At 39.2% G+C, this 20,551-nt stretch overlaps 1 protein-coding gene across 3 annotated transcripts in view; it reads left to right on the top strand.

The window, feature by feature from the left end:
• kdm4c (lysine (K)-specific demethylase 4C) overlaps positions 1–4,464 on the top strand; it is a 57,261-nt gene extending 52,797 nt beyond the window's left edge. The window contains exon 22 of one of the 3 annotated variants that reach the window (XM_057843804.1): positions 2,850–4,464. In XM_057843804.1, the coding sequence (XP_057699787.1) occupies positions 2,850–3,017 (168 nt within the window). In that variant the 3' untranslated portion in view covers positions 3,018–4,464. The remainder of the gene's footprint in view (positions 1–2,849) is intronic. The other 2 variants (XM_057843803.1, XM_057843805.1) reach the window with 2 other exon arrangements.
• Positions 4,465–20,551: the final 16,087 nt, after the last annotated feature.

The raw sequence follows: 20,551 nt of genomic DNA, 5'->3' as shown, positions 1-20,551 counted from the left end.
CTACAGCAAGCTCTTGCTACTGTTGATGTGAAAGTACATGCAATCAGAAAGAGACTTCACAAGTTTAACCTTCATGGGAGGTGTGTAAGGAGGAAAACTCTGCTCTCCAAGAAGGCTAAAGTTTGCCAGAGTGAATGTAGACAAAGACCAGGACTTCTGGAATAATGTGTATTATTATCATTAATGTTATTTGGACAGATGAATCTAAAATTGAATTATATGGACACCAGAACAGAGGAGATGTTTGGCGTAAACCCAATACAGCATTCCATGAAAAAAACCTCATACCAACTGTGAAGCATGGAGGTGGAAGTGTCATGGTTTGGGTTTGCTTTGCTGCAGCAGGACCTGGCCAGCTCACCATCATAGAATCCACCATGAATTCTATCGTGTATCAAAGAGTGCTTTAGGAACATGAGAGATCATCCGTGAAAAGAATTAAAGCTGAAGCGAAACTGGACCTTGCAACATGACAATGACTCAAAATATACCAGTAAATCCAAGGACTGGCTGAAGGGAAGAAATAAGATGCTGTTGGGTGACTTGAAATGGGCTTTACATGCAAGAAACCCCTCAAACATTTCACAGCTGAAAGTATTCTGCGTTGAGCAGTGCAAACTTCCTTCAGACCAATGTCAAAGACTGGTAGATGGCTACAAAAAGCGTCTCACTGAAGTTATTTCAACCAAAGGAGGTAACACTTGCTTAGGTGGTGGGGTGTCCTAACTTTTTCCTCAGTTAAAATATGCATTTTTGTTGATATATTAGGTTTAATGAGTAAAACAATGTTAATTTTTGTTGTTTACCTGCAAATAAATCACTTTCTTTTCCAGAGATAAAGAAAAACAAGATCAGACTTTGATATGGGAACATTTCTTAATAAAAACTGAATATTTAATGGGGTGTCCAATTTTTTTCACATGACTGTATATACAGTGCCTTGCAAAAGTATTCGGCCCCCTTGAACCTTGCAACCTTTCGCCACATTTCAGGCTTCAAACATAGATATAAAATTTTAATTTTTTGTCAAGAATCAACAACAAGTGGGACACAATCGTGAAGTGGAGCAAAATTTATTGGATAATTAAAACTTTTTTAACAAATAAAAAACTGAAAAGTGGGGCGTGCAATATTATTCGGCCCCCTTGCGTTAATACTTTGTAGCGCCACCTTTTGCTCCAATTACAGCTGCAAGTCGCTTGGGGTATGTTTCTATCAGTTTTGCACATCGAGAGACTGACATTCTTGCCCATTCTTCCTTGCAAAACAGCTCGAGCTCAGTGAGGTTGGATGGAGAGTGTTTGTGAACAGCAGTCTTCAGCTCTTTCCACAGATTCTCGATTGTATTCAGGTCTGGACTTTGACTTGGCCATTCTAACACCTGGATACGTTTATTTTTGAACCATTCCATTGTAGATTTGGCTTTATGTTTTGGATCATTGTCCTGCTGGAAGATAAATCTCCGTCCCAGTCTCAGGTCTTGTGCAGATACCAACAGGTTTTCTTCCAGAATGTTCCTGTATTTGGCTGCATCCATCTTCCCGTCAATTTTAACCATCTTCCCTGTCCCTGCTGAAGAAAAGCAGGCCCAAACCATGATGCTGCCACCACCATGTTTGACAGTGGGGATGGTGTGTTCAGGGTGATGAGCTGTGTTGCTTTTACGCCAAACATATCGTTTTGCATTGTGGCCAAAAAGTTCAATTTTGGTTTCATCTGACCAGAGCACCTTCTTCCACATGTTTGGTGTGTCTCCTAGGTTGCTTGTGGCAAACTTGAAACGAGACTTTTTATGGATATCTTTGAGAAATGGCTTTCTTCTTGCCACTCTTCCATAAAGGCCAAATTTGTGCAGTGTACAACTGATTGTTGTCCTATGGACAGACTCTCCCACCTCAGCTGTAGATCTCTGCAGTTCATCCAGTGATCATGGGCCTCTTGGCTGCATCTCTGATCAGTTTTCTCCTTGTTTGAGAAGAAAGTTTGGAAGGACGGCCGGGTCTTGGTAGATTTGCAGTGGTCTGATGCTCCTTCCATTTCAATATGATGGCTTGCACAGTGCTCCTTGAGATGGTTAAAGCTTGGGAAATCTTTTTGTATCCAAATCCGGCTTTAAACTTCTCCACAACAGTATCTCGGACCTGCCTGGTGTGTTCCTTGGTTTTCATAATGCTCTCTGCACTTTAAACAGAACCCTGAGACTATCACAGATCAGGTGCATTTATACGGAGACTTGATTACACACAGGTGGATTGTATTTATCATCATCGGTCATTTAGGACAACATTGGATCATTCAGAGATCCTCACTGAACTTCTGGAGTGAGTTTGCTGCACTGAAAGTAAAGGGGCCGAATAATATTGCACGCTCCACTTTTCAGTTTTTTATTTGTTAAAAAAGTTTAAATTATCCAATAAATGTTGTTCCACTTCACGATTGTGTCCCACTTGTTGTTGATTCTTGACAAAAAAAATTTAATTTCATATCTTTATGTTTGAAGCCTGAAATGTGGCGAAAGGTTGCAAGATTCAAGGGGGCCGAATACTTTTGCAAGGCACTGTATTTTGCAATAAAGTGATCCCTCTTGTTTGCGGTTCATGTGCGCTAGTAGCGCTTTAAAACCCGATGTTCAAGTTTGTCTTTGCATCCTTTGAGTTGTCTGAGGACGTCCCTCGGAGAAAAAAACACTGTGTGGAATAATCCTATCCTGGTACTCCCTACTGCCAATAAAAGACATGATCTTCAATTCTTTCACTACACTAATGAAGTCACGATTTGCGTGACTGTACTTTTTGTTTGAAAACATGACATGTTAATTAAAGCTTGCTTTTCATATCTTCAATTGCCAGTCCACAGCCTCCAGCATGCGCTTCCAGGACGCCTTCTTCACCACACAAGGGGAGCGGAAACGGCAACGAACTCCCAATTCTCGCTTCCAGAACGACTACGTGGCCCTGCCGGATCTCCGTGCCACTTCCAAAAGCACATGGGAGCAACACAAAGGGAAAGAAAAGTGATTGGGGGCAGACAAGAGACAAATGAATGCACTGAAGTCATAGTTGATTGATTTCTAGGTGTGTGTGTGCGGGTGCGTTTGTGTGCTTGAGATTATATTTTTGGGACTGTAAACTATTTCCCACATTTCTCTAGAACCAGCAAATAGGGTAGAGAGAAATGAATTATCAGGAGGTTCTAATGCATTTGTAAATTCTTCATTGATGATTGTTGGATGAGCTTTGCGAATGGCCAGCTGGACTTGACAGAAAACGGTTATTCGAGGACGTCTTATCTGTTGCCTCCTTTTGCTTTTAAATCCATCAGGGAGAGAAAAAGCGAACTGTGATTTTACATTTGTCATTTCCCCTCCTCCCTTTTTACATGAGAATTGTAAAGTGTTTTTCCTAAACAGCTTGCCCATGGTAGGTTTTTGGGGTTCGGTTATTTCCCAAGTTTTGATTTTGAACCTTTCTGCACCTTGCTTATCGTATTTTCTTCCTCGCTTGTCACTGTCCTTCCCCCTGCATGTATGACACTGTCGCTTAGCTGTGCCATCATGGCTTCCTCTCTGCTCTTGTTAGTCAATTCAATATTCTTTAAGGATTCAAATTGGATGGTAAGAAAAATACATGCACATTGAGATTAAGTGTAAAAATAAGTCATTGGTTTTGACAGATAGGAAGCCATGCCCGCGTGCATCTGAATGCTACTCTTATTAATTAAACTCACTGTTGGAATTATTTAAATTTGTATTTATTTTTGTGCTTGCTATAGTTATAAACTATTGCTAACTGCTGTAAGGAAAGCAAAATAAAATGTTTTTTTTTTTTAATTGCCAATGATTTTGTCTTTTTTTAAAGATTGAAAAACATGTCTAAACTTTTATGAGCTTGTAATTTTGGATTATGAGAAAGCAATTGTTTGAAATGGCAGAATGATGCATTTACACTGCTGGCTAAAAGTATTTGCATCCTGGCAAATTCTGTCAGATAATGCTCAATTTCTCCCAGAAATTGATTGCAATTACAAATGTTTTGGTAGTAATATCTTTCATTTATTTTGCTTGCAATGAAAAAACAAAATAGAATGGGGGAAAAAAAAAAAAAAGTCATGATCATTTTACACAAAACTCCAAAAATGGGCCGGACGAAAGTATTGGCACCCTCAGCCTAATATTGGTAGCACAACCTTTAGACAAAATAACTGCGAACAACCGCTTCAGGTATCCATCAATGAGTTTCTTACAATGCTCTGCTGATATTTTAGACCATTCTTCTTTGGCCAACTGCTCCAGGTCTCTGAAATTTGAAGGGTGCCTTCTCCAAACTGCCATTTTCAGATCTCTCCACAGGTGTTCTATGGGATTCAGGTCTGGACTCATTGCTGGCCACTTTAGAAGTCTTCAGTGCTATCTTTTAAACCATTTTCTAGTACTTTTTGAAGTGTTTTTTGGGTCATTGTCCTGCTAGAGGACCAATGACCTCTGACGGAGACCCAGCTTTCTCACATTGGGCCCTACATTACGCTGCAAAATTTGTTGGTAGTCTTCCGACTTCATCATGCCATGCACACGGTCAAGCAGTCCGGTGCCAGAGGCAGCAAAGCAACCCCAAAACATCAGGGTACCTCCACCAGGTTTGACTGTGGGGACGCTTTTCTTTGAAGGCCTCGTTTTTTCCCGTAAATTCTATGTTGATGTCTTTTCCCAAAAAGCTCTACTTTTTTTTATCTGACCAGAGAACGTTCTTACAAAACCTTTTTGGCTTTCTCAGGTAAGTTTTGGCAAACTCCAGCCTGGCTTTTTTATGTCTCTGGGTCAGAAGTGGGGTCTTCCTATGTATCCTACTATAAAGTCCCTTTTCATTCAGCCGACGGATTGTACGGGTTGACACTGTTGTACCCTCGGACTGTGGGACAGCTTGAACTTGTTTTGATATGAGTCAAGGTTCTTTATCCACCATCCGCACAATCTTTCGTTGAAATCTCTTGTCAATTTTTCTTTTCTGTCCACATCTAGGGACGTAAGCCACAGTGCCATGGGCTTTACACTTATTGATGACATTGCGCACGGCAGACACAGGAATATAAGGTCTTTGAAGATGGACTTTTAGCCTTGAGATTGCCCATACCTCCTCACAATTTTGCTTCTCAAGTCCTCAGACAGTTCTTTGGTCTGCTTTCATTTCGCCTTGGTCAATGTGGTACACAAAAAGGCCTCAGAGGATGAGTCAACTTTAATCCATTTTAACTGGCTGCAAGTGTGATTTAGTTATTGCCACCTCCTGTTATATGCCACAGGTAAGTAACCGGTGCACAATTAATTACACAAATTAGAGAAGCATCACAGAATTTCTAAAGGGTGCCAATACTTTTGTCCGACCCATTTTGGGAGTTTTGTGTAAAATGATAAATGATTTCATTTCCCCCCCCCCCCATTCTCTTTTGTGTTTGTTCAGTGCAAACAAAATAAATGAAGATATTACTACCAAAGCATTTGCAGTTGTAATCATTTTCTGGTTGAAATTGAGCATTATCTGACAGAATTGCAGGGGTGCCAATAGTTTTGGCCAGCAGTGTATTTACAAGAGACCTTTTTGACGATGGTTATGCATGAGATGAGGTGTATACTAGCTGTTTTTGGGGAGCAGCGGGATACACACTGGACTGTGCGCCAGTCTACTGCAAGCAAGGAAAAACTTCGAAACGTATGTTTTGATCATTAAGCTCAATCATATTTATTAGCCCAAGAAAGATGCAAATATGAAAACCTACAGAAACAATATGTCTGTTATCCACCATCTACCAAAGTAATAGCAAGACAACATGAAGTGACTGAAAAGCAGATCAATCATATTACAGCCTCTTAATCTTTACATCCCTCAATAATCACATCAGAGCCATGACAGAAGATACAGCACTTATCCACCACAGCCTCTTCCTTAAAACCCAGTGAAGCGAGATATTGCCTTTGACATTTGCAGAGAAAATCAAAAAGTCACTTGTGCATCATATCGGGCGCTCACCATTATCGTTGACTTTTGCTGTTGCTCCAGGAATCCTCATCACAAGAAAGCCAGTCACTAACATACACAGCTTCATGCTTTTCATTGCACACGTTCTTGTGAGGGTTCTCTTCTAGTAACATCTCCTGAAAGATAAGGAGAAGTTCATAATATTAGTGATTGGTAACAAAATACGTCCCAAGACAATCCGCCCGCCCCATTACAAATAATGCTTCCTTGGTCATTTATCCCATCGGCTTGTAACAATTGGCAGAACAAGTAAATATATCCACCATAAAAATTCCAACCTGTGGGTCCACCTGTAGCCATTCATAGAACAGAAAAACATTTGTGAATTTTTGCGAATTTTATTCTATTTCAGTTGATTTAAGTGTCACTTTTTGGTTTGATGAGCCCTGAACACAGGTTAAAGTCCTTTGTGATACTAAAAAAACCCCCCAAAATTACTCAATTCTAAAAAAAAAAAAACACAACATTAAACAGGTTAACAATTTCTATTAAGTTCATCGATTAGGGTGATTGTCAGATTTGTGTAAAATACATCACAATGAAAAATTTGGTGTCTGTAAATAAGTTACGGATATCTACCTCATAACCAGGGGTCGCGTAAACCGAATATTTTCCGTCGTTGACCGGTTTTTTAAAACGGTGACGGAAAAAACTGAAGTCCGTCCGTCATTTTGACAGGTTGCAAATCACACCCCAGACCACAGGGTGGCGAGTGAGCATATTAATTAGCTATTGTCTCTCTTAATGCATGACGTCGTTGGCTATTCTGTCAGAATATTGTAGCGTCACCGGGGTCTGGCGGCGGCACCGTGATTGACACATCAACGTGAGGTTCTTATTGGTGCACCCGGTGTGCCAGCGCGTCATCCAATTGGTGGACTAGATTACCGCCTGTGTATAGACCCCAATCACATGACGTCACAACTCCGCCCCCCCCTGACTGGAGCCGCCATATTGTGTGTCAGCTCGTCGTGTGTATACATTACCGCTACGTACATGCCTCCTATTACGGCGTGTTTTTCTGCTCGTTAACATTAATAATCAAAATGGTGAAGGCGTGTGTGGCGATTGGTTGCAGTAACAGAGAAGATAGACGGAGAGACTTGAAGTTCTACCGTATTCTGAGAGACCCGAAGAGGAGAGCGAGATGGACTGCTGTAATTCGACAAGAAATCTGGGCACCAAACGATCACCACAGACTATGTAGTAGTCATTTTATATCTGGTAAGATGCATTTAATATATATTTAGAAGATTTTGGGCTGACAACCACAATTAAGATCATTGTGTGACGTTGGTGATTGGGGTCTATATAGTTGCCTCTTTTTCTTTGGGGGCGGAGTTGTTGTTTTGTTGGTGTTGTTGGCAGTAAGCAGAGTAAAAAGAGGGAGAAAAATACCACGACTTCCGTGTCTAATTTTTCGCCGCCAAGCAAGCGTTACAATATTAATTAAAAATGAATGAAAACTAAATACTATTGAATATGTCATCATTATCATTTTAAAAATTTAAGTGACGGGTAAAAATAGATTATGACCGGATTTTTATGACCCTGTCAGTCAAAATGACAGGCAACGAAAATGTCTAGCGCAACCTCTGCTCATAACTATCGCTTAATTATATTTTTTTCATTACTGTCGCATTTCCCCCAATATTTAGGTGATAAATAATTGATCCAAACAAAGAAAAATTGAAAAAAAAAGTTTAAAAGGGTAAATATGTAAAAATTAAAATCTCGATTACTCCTTGATGTCTGCGATTTCTGCATCGCGTTTTGCTGTTTAAATTAAAAAAAAAAAAAAAAAAGCCCTCCTGTTCAAAACGTTTGTCCCCCCCCAGAAAATTGAGATTTTAAGCTTTGCAATGATGTTTCAAACATGCATATAGGGCAAACAATTTTGAAATTAGGCCAAATTGGGGGTCTCAGAGCAGAACTTTAAGTCACCTTAGTGTTTTCCGCCATATGTTTGCGATGCAATCCCCACAATCGAACCGTTCCACTTTGGAGGCCGGAATCAAAAGTTTGCGTCTTTGCCTTCCGTTTTCGCTGTCACTGTGTAAAGGCGAGGCCATTCTGCAACACAATAATTGCGTCTTGGTGTGCATCATCATGTAAGCGGCCCCTTACTCTGGTACTTTGAAGACGCTTTGAAGAAAACATTCTCAGTTGCACAACAGATGATTTCAGTTACTTTATCCAACTCGAAATAGTTTCACCTTGAGTTTTAGCGTGTACAGCTCAACCATAAAAAGCCATTATCAACGGTGCCCAGATTCAATGATTCATGATAACAGAGGGCTGGGTTTATAACCCCGTATAAATTAGAAAGTTTAATGCGCTCAACAATAGGATAATAGGAAATGACTTAAAATCAAACACATAACTAAACTCAAAGAGGTTGAGAGTGGGAAATCTTAGGAGATCAAATCACAGTCTGAGGCAACACTACATCATTAACAACATTTAATATGGAAGTGATATAAGAGATTTCACAGTATTTACCTGCAATTTAGTAGAATGCCTCCTTGATGACTTTGACACGTTTTTACCAAGGCAAAATCATGGCACTATATTCCATTGAATTCTTTTCCGCATTTCCGCGAAAAATGCAAAAAACTGAGAAAACTGTGAAACACGAGGAAATAGACTGAAAAAAAAACACTATATTCCCCCACATTTCCATGCAAAACAAGGGAATACAGTGGAAAATTTTTCACTGTATTCCCCCGCTATGCCGCGCAAACTGCGAAAAAAAAATTCACTGTATTTCCCCGCTTTTTTGCGAAAAACACAGAAAATGTTTTTTTCTGTATTCCCTTGTTGTTTGCGGTTTTCGCATTTTTCGCGGAAAAGCGGGGGAATAGTGAAGATTTTTTTCGCTGTATTCCTTCGTTTTTCACGGTTTTCGCAGGAAAGCAGGGGAATACACAAAAATTTTTTTCGCTGTATTTCCTCTTTTTTTGCGGTTTTCGCAGAAAAAATGGGAAATACAGTGAATTTTTTTTGCCGAACAGAGTTTTCACGGAAATGCGTGGGGATACAGTTGAAATTATTTTTTTGCTGTCTTCCTTCGTTTTTCGCGGTTCTTGCAGTAGAGCGGGGAAATACAGTGAGAATTTTTTCGCTGTATTCCATCGTTTTTTTGCGGTTTTCGCAGTACAGCAGGGGAATACAGTGAATATTTAGTAAAGTTTTTTTTTTTGCTGTATTCCTTTGTTTTTTGGGGTTTTCGTGGTAGAGTGGGGGAATACAGTGAATATTTTTTCGCTGTATTCCCTCATGTTTCACGGTTTTTGTGTAAAAATGGGTGAATACAGTGATTTTTTTTTTTTGCTGTATTCCTCGTTTTTCGTAAAAACCACAAACACCGTGAAGAGTGGAATTTTTTTTCTCTGGATTCCCTTTTCACGGTTTTTGTGCCAATTCGACCAAGTGTGCCAAATTTCGTGGCTTTATAAGCTGCCTAAGTCAATGAAAAAAATCTGCTTTCTTTTAATGGGAAACAGAGTTCTTAATGCAACAGACAGAGACATGGACATGGGTTTAAAATGTAGTATTACACAAGGTCTTGCATTTACAATGAAAAAAAACCCCGAAAAGAACTGGACATGTATTAGTAAAAGAGTGACTTTCTGTTGCATAAGTTAAAAAAAATGCGACTTTCTGTTGTCACTAATTGGCGCTGTAGAGTTGATGCAAATGACCCCTAAAGGACCCTTCAGGGTACGACTCTCACGGGAAGTTTGGCGCAGATTTGTTGTATATCTGCCAAGTTATGAATGTTTAAAATTTGTGGCGAGACAAAATGGCGACGGCTATTTTCACTTTTCTGTTTCCTGTCCTCAGCTTCAACGAAACCTGAATATTTTTCATCAGGCACCTGCCACCATTAAGGCTCCTCTGATGAGGAGGAGCCTGTCTTGTAAAAAAGGTTGTTTCCTGTTACCACTTGGGGCGCCAGACCTAATGGGTAAATATTTCAATGCAGTCGTGTTCAGGCTGGGATTCCTTTCATACATGGCAGATATGAAAAAGACTGTGCCTTGTATTAGGTAGTTATTAGTCGTTTACGGAATATGGCGTGTTACCATAAAAATGGCTGACTTTGGCACTCCGCCCAGGTCAGGCCCGTGAATAAAAACTCACCATTTTGATAACTTAAGATCTCATATGTCTAATGAACAGTCTCACCAATTTTGAGGAGGATCTAATTTACTCTCTAGGCGCCAAGGTCTCAAATATGCACCCCGTAAATCGATAAAAATTTCACATTCAATCCAAAATACCCGATTCCCTGTTGAGTTTGGAAAATGGGTGCAAGAGACTTTTTGGAGCAGTTTTGCTCAGCGTATCGACTTCCTTAATTTCATTGCTCTATGTTGAAAAAAACCTAATAGGAGAGGGGGCACCACTGAGCCATTTTGTTACATTTTTTTGCAACATTGCAAAATTATCGAAATTTACGCAAAGCCGCATGTATGTACAAATTTTGGTGAGTAATATTGCTTTGCAACCAATTGGTTCAAAGCTTCATGGTGGTTCATTTGGTCTTATGACAGTCTTATGGTGTCGCTGTCAAATAAAGTGTTACCGGTTAATATCTTTTGGTGTAAATCATCCATAATACAGTGAGAACAGCTGTGGTTTATAGTCCAGTGTGGCTTATCTATGAACAAATGTCTTTTTCATGTCAATTTGGTGGAATAGCAGTTATAGCCCGAAAATTACGGTATCTGTACGTCTATGTGCGGCAAGATAGTCAACTCTTGAAGGATTTTTAATTTTCTGCACTGTGATTGAGTACCTTCATTCATGGGCATATTGACAAAAGGAATTCAATGTCAGTGAAAACAATTGGTAAAAACTGTGACTGATCACTGACAAAAACGATTTCGGAATGAACTTTTTTTTTTTATATCAGGTGGTTGCACAAAGTAATTTTAGCTGGAGTAAATATTTATTCATTCATCATTTTTAATTGTATATGTGACATAAAAATATGTTAATTCAACATATCATTATTTCAAGTGCTGACTCAAAGTTTGTATTTTTATTGTGTGTGTTTTTTTAAAAGATGTTTATAATGACACATGGTTTAATAATTCTTCTCCAAAATTTGAATGCTGACTGAATGAGGAAATGAAATGGCGTGTAGCTCTTAAAAAGGGTCGAGACAGTATAAAAACTCAAAGTTCATAGAGTATAACCTGCTCCTGAACAGATTAGATCCAGAGATTTGTCAGAGTAAGAGACGCATAGTTTTATTTACACCTCTTGCTTGAATTTTCACTCCTTCTCAGGTTTGATTACCTCCCTTTGGGTTACCGGAAACCCAGAATTTTCCCTCATTGCAAAGTTAATCGACTCAGACTTTTCATTAGATCTGCTTTGCGAAATAGACCCCAGGACATTGGATTTTCTATGTAATCAGGCAGACATATTGGGAGCAATCACAACAGCTGCATGAGGTTTCTTAGGTAAGCACACGAAGCGCTTAACTGATACGTCTGGGTTTTTGTCGCTGTCCTCTCCACATCGGCGTGGATTTCCGATAACGGGTCAATAATCTATTGATCGACATGAAATTTCATGTTATAAAAATGAATCCTCCTGATACATGATCTTATTCCCTAGAGGCGATATGACGTACTCCCATTCAAAGGAAATAATTAAATGTTTCACAGAAGATAACATCAGATTAATCGTTGGCCTACTTGGATTTGATATTCCTAATCTCCATGCAATTCTCCACTCGGGGTTGGGAAGGAACACCCATGAAGGTGAAAGTGAAGTTGCCTGGGACGGCCAGACTGTTCTCCCTGTATTTTTCAAACACTGAGAGAAAAGTCTGGGAACCAGCCCATTAACAGCCTCTCGAGCAGGTACAAAATCAATCGACAAATCATATTCGTTTATTTGCGTGACGTGTTCTTAAAGAGCAACGTCAATCTTGCGCGTCGGAAGCCGTCTCCACAACAACACAGATGGTGAACAGGAGAGCCGAGAATATGTTCCAATCCACGGTAAAATCAGTTTTAAATGACCAAAAACACATCGACACGAGTCATTGACAACAGTCTGTCTCGCGCTAGCCATGTTGAATAAACTCCGCTCTCCTCGTATGTTTACTTCCGCGCGCAAGTCCCTTGTCCTGCCCTCGTCGTTTTACTAACATCACGTCTGCCCGTCGCTAATTGGTCCACTCCGCTGTCTGTTTGCTGTGGCTTGCTCCGCCCTGGAAATTGTATCCGCTGAATGGTGGCCAGACTCAATAGCTGGAACAGTGGTGAGTCTGGTGTACCAGGCAAAAAGTGAAGATCTTCCACCCAGATGTTTTCAATTCATTTCAACTTAACATCTACAGTGGTGCCATATGGTTGTAGCAGTGGTTCTTAACCTTGCTAAAGGTAAAAAAAAATCGTTATTTATTTATTTTTTTAAATTCAATCTATCTGTCTGTCTGTCTGCCTGTCTGTCTGTCTGTCTGTCTGTCTGTCTGTCTGTCTGTCTGTCTGTCTATCTATCAGTCTGTTAGATCTAAACTTAATACTTGAACTAAGAAAACAACAAAGACCTAGGAAAGGACGGAGGAAAAATCAGACTTGAGACGTAGATAAAATTAACACTGGTGGCCACCAGGGAGAAGGCTGACAGTGCAGCACGTTTGCTCACAATAAGCCTCTCTCAGCCCCTTTTCTAGGGGCCGCGTCTTTTATTGACAAGTGGGAGAGCATTCATTGCACATGCGTGAATTTCGTTTAGCTGTTATGGTATCATTTACTGAGAACAGAAACCAGAATGAAACATTATGGTGACGTTTACTGAAAACAGAAACCTTACTCTTTTCATTGTGTAAGCACTAAAGCACAAGCGAATAGACTGTTACATGAGAAAACATAATCATAACACCTAGTTTTAAACACACATAATTGGTTTAATTATTGTAAATACTGTTAGTGTGCATAAGCATTAAAGCACATCTTACACAGTCAATCAACTTTATTTGTATAGCACATTTAAAAAATCTGCCAAGGAGTCCAAAGTGCTTTACATACCATAAAACAGCAAAATAAGTTAACTTTCAAAGATAAAACAAACACATAAAAATAAAATAAACAAACAGTTTCAACAACACTGCACATTAAAAGTTGAAGAAAAATGAAATGTTTTAAGGCGTGATTTAAAATCCATAAGTGAAGGGGCCTGTCTAATAGTAAGGGGTAATTGTTTCGACAGCCTGGGCACCATCACCGCAAATGCACGGTCATCCCTAAGCTTCAGCCTTGATCTTGGGACTTCTAGAAACAGGTAGTTAGCTGATCTGAGGGTTCTGGTTGGACTGTAAGGCTGAAGCAGTTCTGACAGATATGGCGGCGCAAAATTATTCAAACATTTAAAAACAAATAATAATATCTTGAAATGTATTTGGTCATGTACTGGGAGCCAGTGAAGAGATGCTAAAATCGGGGTGATACGTTCGCGCCTGCGGGTTTTAGTTAGGAGTCGAGCAGCAGAGTTTTGCACAAGTTGCAGACAGGCCATTGACCAACGCCTGCATACAAAGAATTACCATAATCTAGCCAAGTTATGACAAAAGCATGGATCAATTTCTCCAAATCAGAGCATGAAACAATAGATTTCACCTTTGCAATCTGGCGAAGCTGATAAAAACAGTCCCGTAGCACACAAGAAATCTACCTCTCAAATGTAAAATCTGAATTAAATTGGACCCCTAGACTTTTGACATAGTTCTTAAGAAACCAAAATCAATATATCTAAGATAGCATGCTAAAACCCAAGTGAATTTCCATTCAAACGTCTTCTCAGTTAGACAGCATGTTCTTAAACAGGCCAAAATGTATGTTTTTATCTTATCAGACTACTGAACCAAGACTGGCCCATTGCACATATCTTAGAATTTTTCATTCAAATTTGGAGGAAAATATCTTATATTGTTCAACTTTAAACCTGGTTGGTTGCATTAACATTGACCGTGCAGTTTCTGTCATGCTTCTCAAATGATATCAAATTTAATAATGAAAAACCCTGCACAAAATGATCACCAAATTTGTAAACAGTCATTTTGTAAAAAAAAAAAAAAAACATTAATCCTCTCACAAATCCAATAAAAAGTGTGAATTTACAAAAATTAATTTTGACTTTTCAATTTTGAATTTAAACAATTTCACAGTTTCTAGTTTTGTTTTCACATTACATTTTCATGGCGTAAGATATGACACAAATGTTTTTTTTTTTTTTTTTATGTAAACGCAGTGCACCCCACCAGTAGGTCAGTTGTACTTCCTCATACCAAGTGAGAGGCAACCTTCCACTGAGCAAACGTCCTCCCATCAGATAGAGGACTAGCAGGTAAAAGAATTGGAATAAAGCCTGTAAATTGGGGACTAACAGTCCAAAACCTGGTCTAAAACACCACTTTGCATAGATTTAGTCAGCGTCCAAAAATAGGACCCTGTGTGTCTTAACCTTCACCTTCACCCTGGGCTTCAATCGAACCCAGGTTAAGAACCATTGGGTTATAGTATTGGATTCAGTTTATTCTTGATAGCTTGCCTTGATTTGTGTTTATAGATTTTTTTTCCTACAAGTTGTTCCACAGTCATGGGTTCTACCGTCTAACAGTGGTATGAAAAAGTATCTGAACCTTTTGGAATTTCTCACATTTCTGCATAAAATCACCATCAAATGTGATCTGATCTTTGTCAAAATCACACAGATAAAAGATTGGACTTTGACTTGGCCAATCCAGAATGTGTATTTGTTATTCTGAGAACATTATGAAGCAGATTCACTTCTGTATTTTGGATCATTGTCTTGTTGCAGCATCCATCCTCTTTTTAGACGGCCTCAGGTTTTCCTGCAAAACATCCTGATGAATTTTTGAATTCATTGTTCCATTAATGATAGCAGGTTGTTCAGGCCCTGAGGCAGCATAGCAGCCCCAAATCATGATGCTCCCTCCACCAGGCTTCACGGTGGGGATGAGGTGTTGATGTCGGTGGCTGTTCCCTTTTTCCTCCACATATGATGTTGTGTGTTACTCAACAATTTTGGTTTTATCAGTCCACAAAAATTTTTGCCAAAACTTCTGTGGAGTGTCCAAGTGCCTTTTTGCGAACATTAAACAAGCAAGAATGTGTTTTTTTTAGACAGCAGTGGCTTCCTCTGTGGAGTCCTCCCATGAACACCATTCATGGCCACAGTTTTAAATATAGTTGATGTGTGCACAGAGATATTGGACTGTGCCGGTGATTTCAGTAAGTCTTTAGCAGACAGTCTAGAGTTCTTTTTTTTACCTCTCTGAGTATTCTGTGCTGAACTCTTGGCATCATCTTTGGTGGACGGCCACTCCTTGGGAGAGAAGCAACAGTGCAGAACTCTCTCCATTTGTAGACAACTTCTCTGACTATCGTTTGATAAACATCCAGACTTTTAGAGATGGTTTTGTAACCTTTCCCAGCTTTATACAAATCAACAATCATTGATCGCAGGTCTTCAGACAGCTCTTTTGACCGAGCCATGATGCACATCAGACAATTCTTCTCATCAAGACAATTCTTACCAGGTGTGTGTTTTATAGTGGGCAGGGCAGCTTTAAACCACTCATCAGTTATTGGGCACACACCTGACTGAAATGGTTTGGTATAAATTGGTTTTAATTGCTCTTTAAGTCTCCTTAGGCAGGAGGTTCACTTACTTAGTTTTCCCACCTTCTGTCATTGTTTGCATGCTATCCTCATTAAAATATAAAAACCAATAAATGTTTGGGAGGTTTTAGTTAAAACAGACACTGTTTTTAAATCTGTGCGATTTTTGCAAAGATCAGACAACATTTGATGGTGATTTTATGGAGAAATGTGAGAATTTCCAAGAGGTTCAAATACATTTTCATACCACTGTAGACTAGTAATGTTGCTATTCCCCATCCTAGTGAATTTGCAGCACAAAAAAAATAGGGGCACTAATTTGATTGATCCAGAAGATGAAGAAGAAGGCAGCACACTAGGGATGCATGATGTAAGACTGTGTACGCTAGGCACCATTAGACACTTATTGAGATTTAGTTGCTCGTGCCTGGACTAACAATATCACAGTTGATATTAAGATGCAACTCACCAATTTGCACTGGTGATTAGATTTAACCCTTTTATGTATGAATTATTTTTTATATATCTATATATTTATTTATTAAAAAACAAAAACAAAAAAACTTTTCATTGCATTCATATAGGACAGGGGTCTCAGGAGCCAATTGTGGCCCACTGGACAATATTTTGTAACCCCCATTTCACGTTGTTATTTTGGATTTTTTTGGATTGCAAAACGCTATAAATGCATGAAAACATATAATTCATCATAGTGTGTAGCCTAGACTTTCCTATCAGTTGACGTGAAACGGGGCGTGGGGCCGCTCCGTAGGGGGCCTATTTTCAAATTTAAAATTCAAAAATATTACAAAAAAACCCCAAAGCAGCCAGCGACCTAAAACCAAAACATGCAAAACAGGCCCTTAGGCATATATAAGTCTCCATGAGCAGCGGCACCAAAAAAGTCAGTCGTTCCGTAATAAAATCCCGATTAATTTTTTTTAATATGAGTATAACAAAACTTAAAATGGCTTAAAATTCTCAGATTTTACGTTAGACATACAAAAATCTCCAAATGCAGAGATCATCACCTATACTTTCAGGATCAATAGCAATAGTTAGCATATCATAGAAGTTTTTGCCTGAAATACCGAGTTTAATTTTTTTAAAAAATTTGTGCAATTTTGACATGTTTTCCACCGCTAATAAATCTCTGAATTTTCACATGAGAAATGTAATACTCGAGGAAAGCATGCAGAATCATCTTAATTTTGTTAGGTTTTGTGTTGGTTTCCTCCTAGTGTGTCCCCGTGATTGCCTATTAATTTCACCTGTTGTGCCTTCTCCTAGTTTATCTCTGAACTTGCATCCTCCTGTGCTCACCTGTTCCTCGTTGCCTCGTTACCCCTTGTCTGCGTGTGTGTATATAAGCTCCCAGTTTCTTTTCATTCCTTGTTGCGTCATTGTCAATGCCCATGTGCTTGTCAATGTCTGTGTCGGTGTCTGAGTCAAGCCCTGTCCAAGCCCTCGTGTATCAGTCCCTCCGATTTAAGTAAGTTTTGTTTGAATCTTCCCAGTTTGATCCTCAGTGCTCTCAGTTGTACTTTGTGTTTTTGTTAGATATCATTAAAAGTTTTTTGAGTTCACCTGCCTTGCCGCTTTTTGTGTCCCTGCAATTGGGTCCACACAACCTGCCTGCCTGCCCGCGTCCCTGACAAATTTTACTCAACAAAAGCAAATTTTGCATTTTTCTATCTACAATAACAACTTATTTAGGTTGAATTCCGTTGTCACTATTGCCTCAGCACGTCTTGCTGGATATCTGGCTCTCGTTGTTTTTAGATTGAAATGTTATATACAATCAAAGCAAGTAAAAGCGGATTTTTTTTTGTATGGACGCAGAAATGTCTAAATAACTTTTTTTTTTTTTTTTTAAACCACCAAGAAACGGCCAGTTGGCAGAATATTACCTGATTATTTGAATGTAAATTTATGCTATTGTGTATGGACACAAAATCCAACATTGCAGCCATCACAAAACAAAGAGGTTTTTAAGTTGAAAATTCTTGTAAATAATTGCGTAAATCCCAGAATTTATATAGTTATGGTTAAAAGTAAAAAAAAAAAACGGGCAGTTATTATTCATTTTACGTTATTATTTCAACCTAAAGTTACACTAATTTTTTTCCATTCATTTTTTTCATGTTTCAAATTGCATACATGGTGGTATTTTATATAACGATTACCTTGAATCTTCGACCAAATAACTTTCGAGACACTCCTACCTGCTTGTATTCACTAAAACTTCCGTCCTGTTTCCACCTAAAGCTGGCGTTACAACGCAGTGTGTGTTTGAGTTTATTGCAGTGAAAGCTGCCACGACGCTCAGCCTGGCCCGGCTCCCTAGGTAGCGCAATGTCTGTAGGAGCTGTCTAATCAACTGATAGTAAAGTCTATGTGTGTAGCATGCATGCACACAGTTGGAAACAACATGGTGCATATTTGTCATGTTAATTAGACAACCACGCCATTGCATCTGACTGCATGCTGTCGGGATTTTTCGTCACTCAAACAAACATCTACTTTGATCTTGCCTTGTTATGATTTCCCACGAAAATGAAACACCACCTATTAAAGGGCATAAAGGCCTTTGTTTGTTTGCATTGTACCATACGGTACATACATAAATCCCTTTGAAATCTGCCAAAACAATGAAGAGGCAGAAGGAGGGTGTGCTTGAGCGTTGTTTCGGATAATTGTTAGGGCTGTCAAATTTATCGTGTTAACGGTGGTAATTAATTTTTAAAAATTAATCACGTTAAAATATTTGACACAATTAACGCCTACACGGAATGACCCGTTCATGCATTGCCACAAACAGTATACAATGACGCCGTTTTCGCACATTGAGAGCGAAAAGGCAGAGAAATTCAAGTGGACACAGGCGTTCATTGGACCATGCCTTTTAGGGTTTGGGGTTAAGCTTTGGCAGCCACTACTACCTGTCATGGTTGCCCAACTTCCCATCATGCATTTGGGCAGAGCAGGAGATATTTTTTTTCTTAACACGCCTAATTGAACACAACGCAGAACATATCGTATACCATTTGCAACCACTACTGACAGTCATGGTTGCCCAACTTCCCATCATGCATTTGGGCGGAGCAGGAGACATTCTTTTTCTTAACACGCCTAATTGAACACAACACAGAACATACTGTATACCATTTGCAGCTACCACTGACAGTCATGGGTGCCCAACTTCCCATCATGCATTTGGGCGGAGCAGGAGACGTTCTTTTTCGTAATATAAAATTACTATAGACCCCAATCACATGACGTCACAACTCCGCCCCCCTGACAGGAGCCGCCATATTGTCCGTCAGCTCGTCGTGTTTACACATTACTGCTACGTACATGCCTCCTATTGCGGCGTGTTTTTCTGCTCGTTAACATTAATAATCAAAATGGTGAAGGCGTGTGTGGCCGTTGGACTTGAAGTTCTACCGTATTCCGAGAGACCCGAAGAGGAGAGCGAGATGGACTGCTGCAATTCAACGAGAAAACTGGGCACCAAACGATCACCAAAGACTACGTAGTAGTCATTTTATACCTGGTAAGATGCATTTAATATATATTCAGAGGGTTTTGGGCTGACAACCACAATTAAGATCATTGCGAGGCTAATCGCCGACAACATACAGTTTCAAATTCAAGATGTTTATTTCTTCTGCCATCATAATTTTTTGAATAATATTTAGCTGGTACCAAGTGAAAAAAGCTGGCCTCTTCTACGGATCATCAGTTAAACAGGGGTGTCCACAGTCCAGATTTGGTGTGGTAAAAATGTGGGAGGCTACCTTGGCTGATTTACGTTGAACAATATATTTAAACAAATTTTAGCAAACCCTTCTGTGTGTCACATTTGCTATATTTTTATTTTTTTTAATTCATAATTTCAACAATCTCGCCTTTGTGGCGTTCTCTTTCGACACTCGGGCTCTTGCGAAATACTGCTGCTGTGAAATTAAACTAGCTTCAAGTTGCTATAATTTCTCATTGCGTATCTTCCCTGTAATGTACATGTCAGTGTGTCTTGTTTGGTAATATCGCGTCACATTGAACTCTGAAAACAGCGACTGTCTGAAAACAGCGACTGTCTCTTTGCAAATGAGGCAGACACAGTTGTTGCGTATTTTATTGAAGAAATAGTCCAATATCCACCTATCCGTCGGCCATCGCAGTCAACTTTTTTTTTTATTGATTGTCGCCATTTTAGAAAATTGGAAGTAAAGGGTCACACGTGGTAATGTTGCTTAGAGTGCTGCTCTTAAAGTTTTTCAAAGTTTCGTGAGAATAGGCTGAGTTTCTGTGGACAAGATAGTTGTAGATATCAGGGTAGCAGATGTCAGGCAGAGATGGCGAAGACAGCGGGTCGAAAAATATCGATTTAGGCATCAAATATCGATCTGGTGAATGGATCGACCGAAGCTTTTCCACATAACGCCTTTTATTCAACACATCCAATGAGTTTACAGAGTCTGAAAGCACTGGGGTTTCCATGAATTGCACTATAAATTGCACGATAAATTGAGACCATTGAGAATACGGACACACAATGACGGACAATATGGCGGCACAACACCGCGATCACGTGATTGTGTTACGTTGGTGATTGGGGTCTATAACTTGTACTCAAATGTATCTTTTAAGAACTTTTAAGTCTTTAAATCCGTGGATGCCTTTAACAGAAAGAATGTTAATAACGTTAATGCCATCTTGTGGATTTATTGTTATAATAAACTAATACAGTACTTATGTACAGTATGTTGAATGTATATCTTATCTTTCCATTCCAACAATAATTTACAGAAAAATATGGCATATTTTAGAGATGGTTTGAATTGCGATTAA

Source organism: Corythoichthys intestinalis, chromosome 8 (genome assembly GCF_030265065.1).
Source record: "Corythoichthys intestinalis isolate RoL2023-P3 chromosome 8, ASM3026506v1, whole genome shotgun sequence".
NCBI lineage: Eukaryota > Metazoa > Chordata > Actinopteri > Syngnathiformes > Syngnathidae > Corythoichthys > Corythoichthys intestinalis.
Note: the sequence above shows the minus strand (reverse complement) of the source record. Positions and strands in the feature narration are given on the sequence as shown.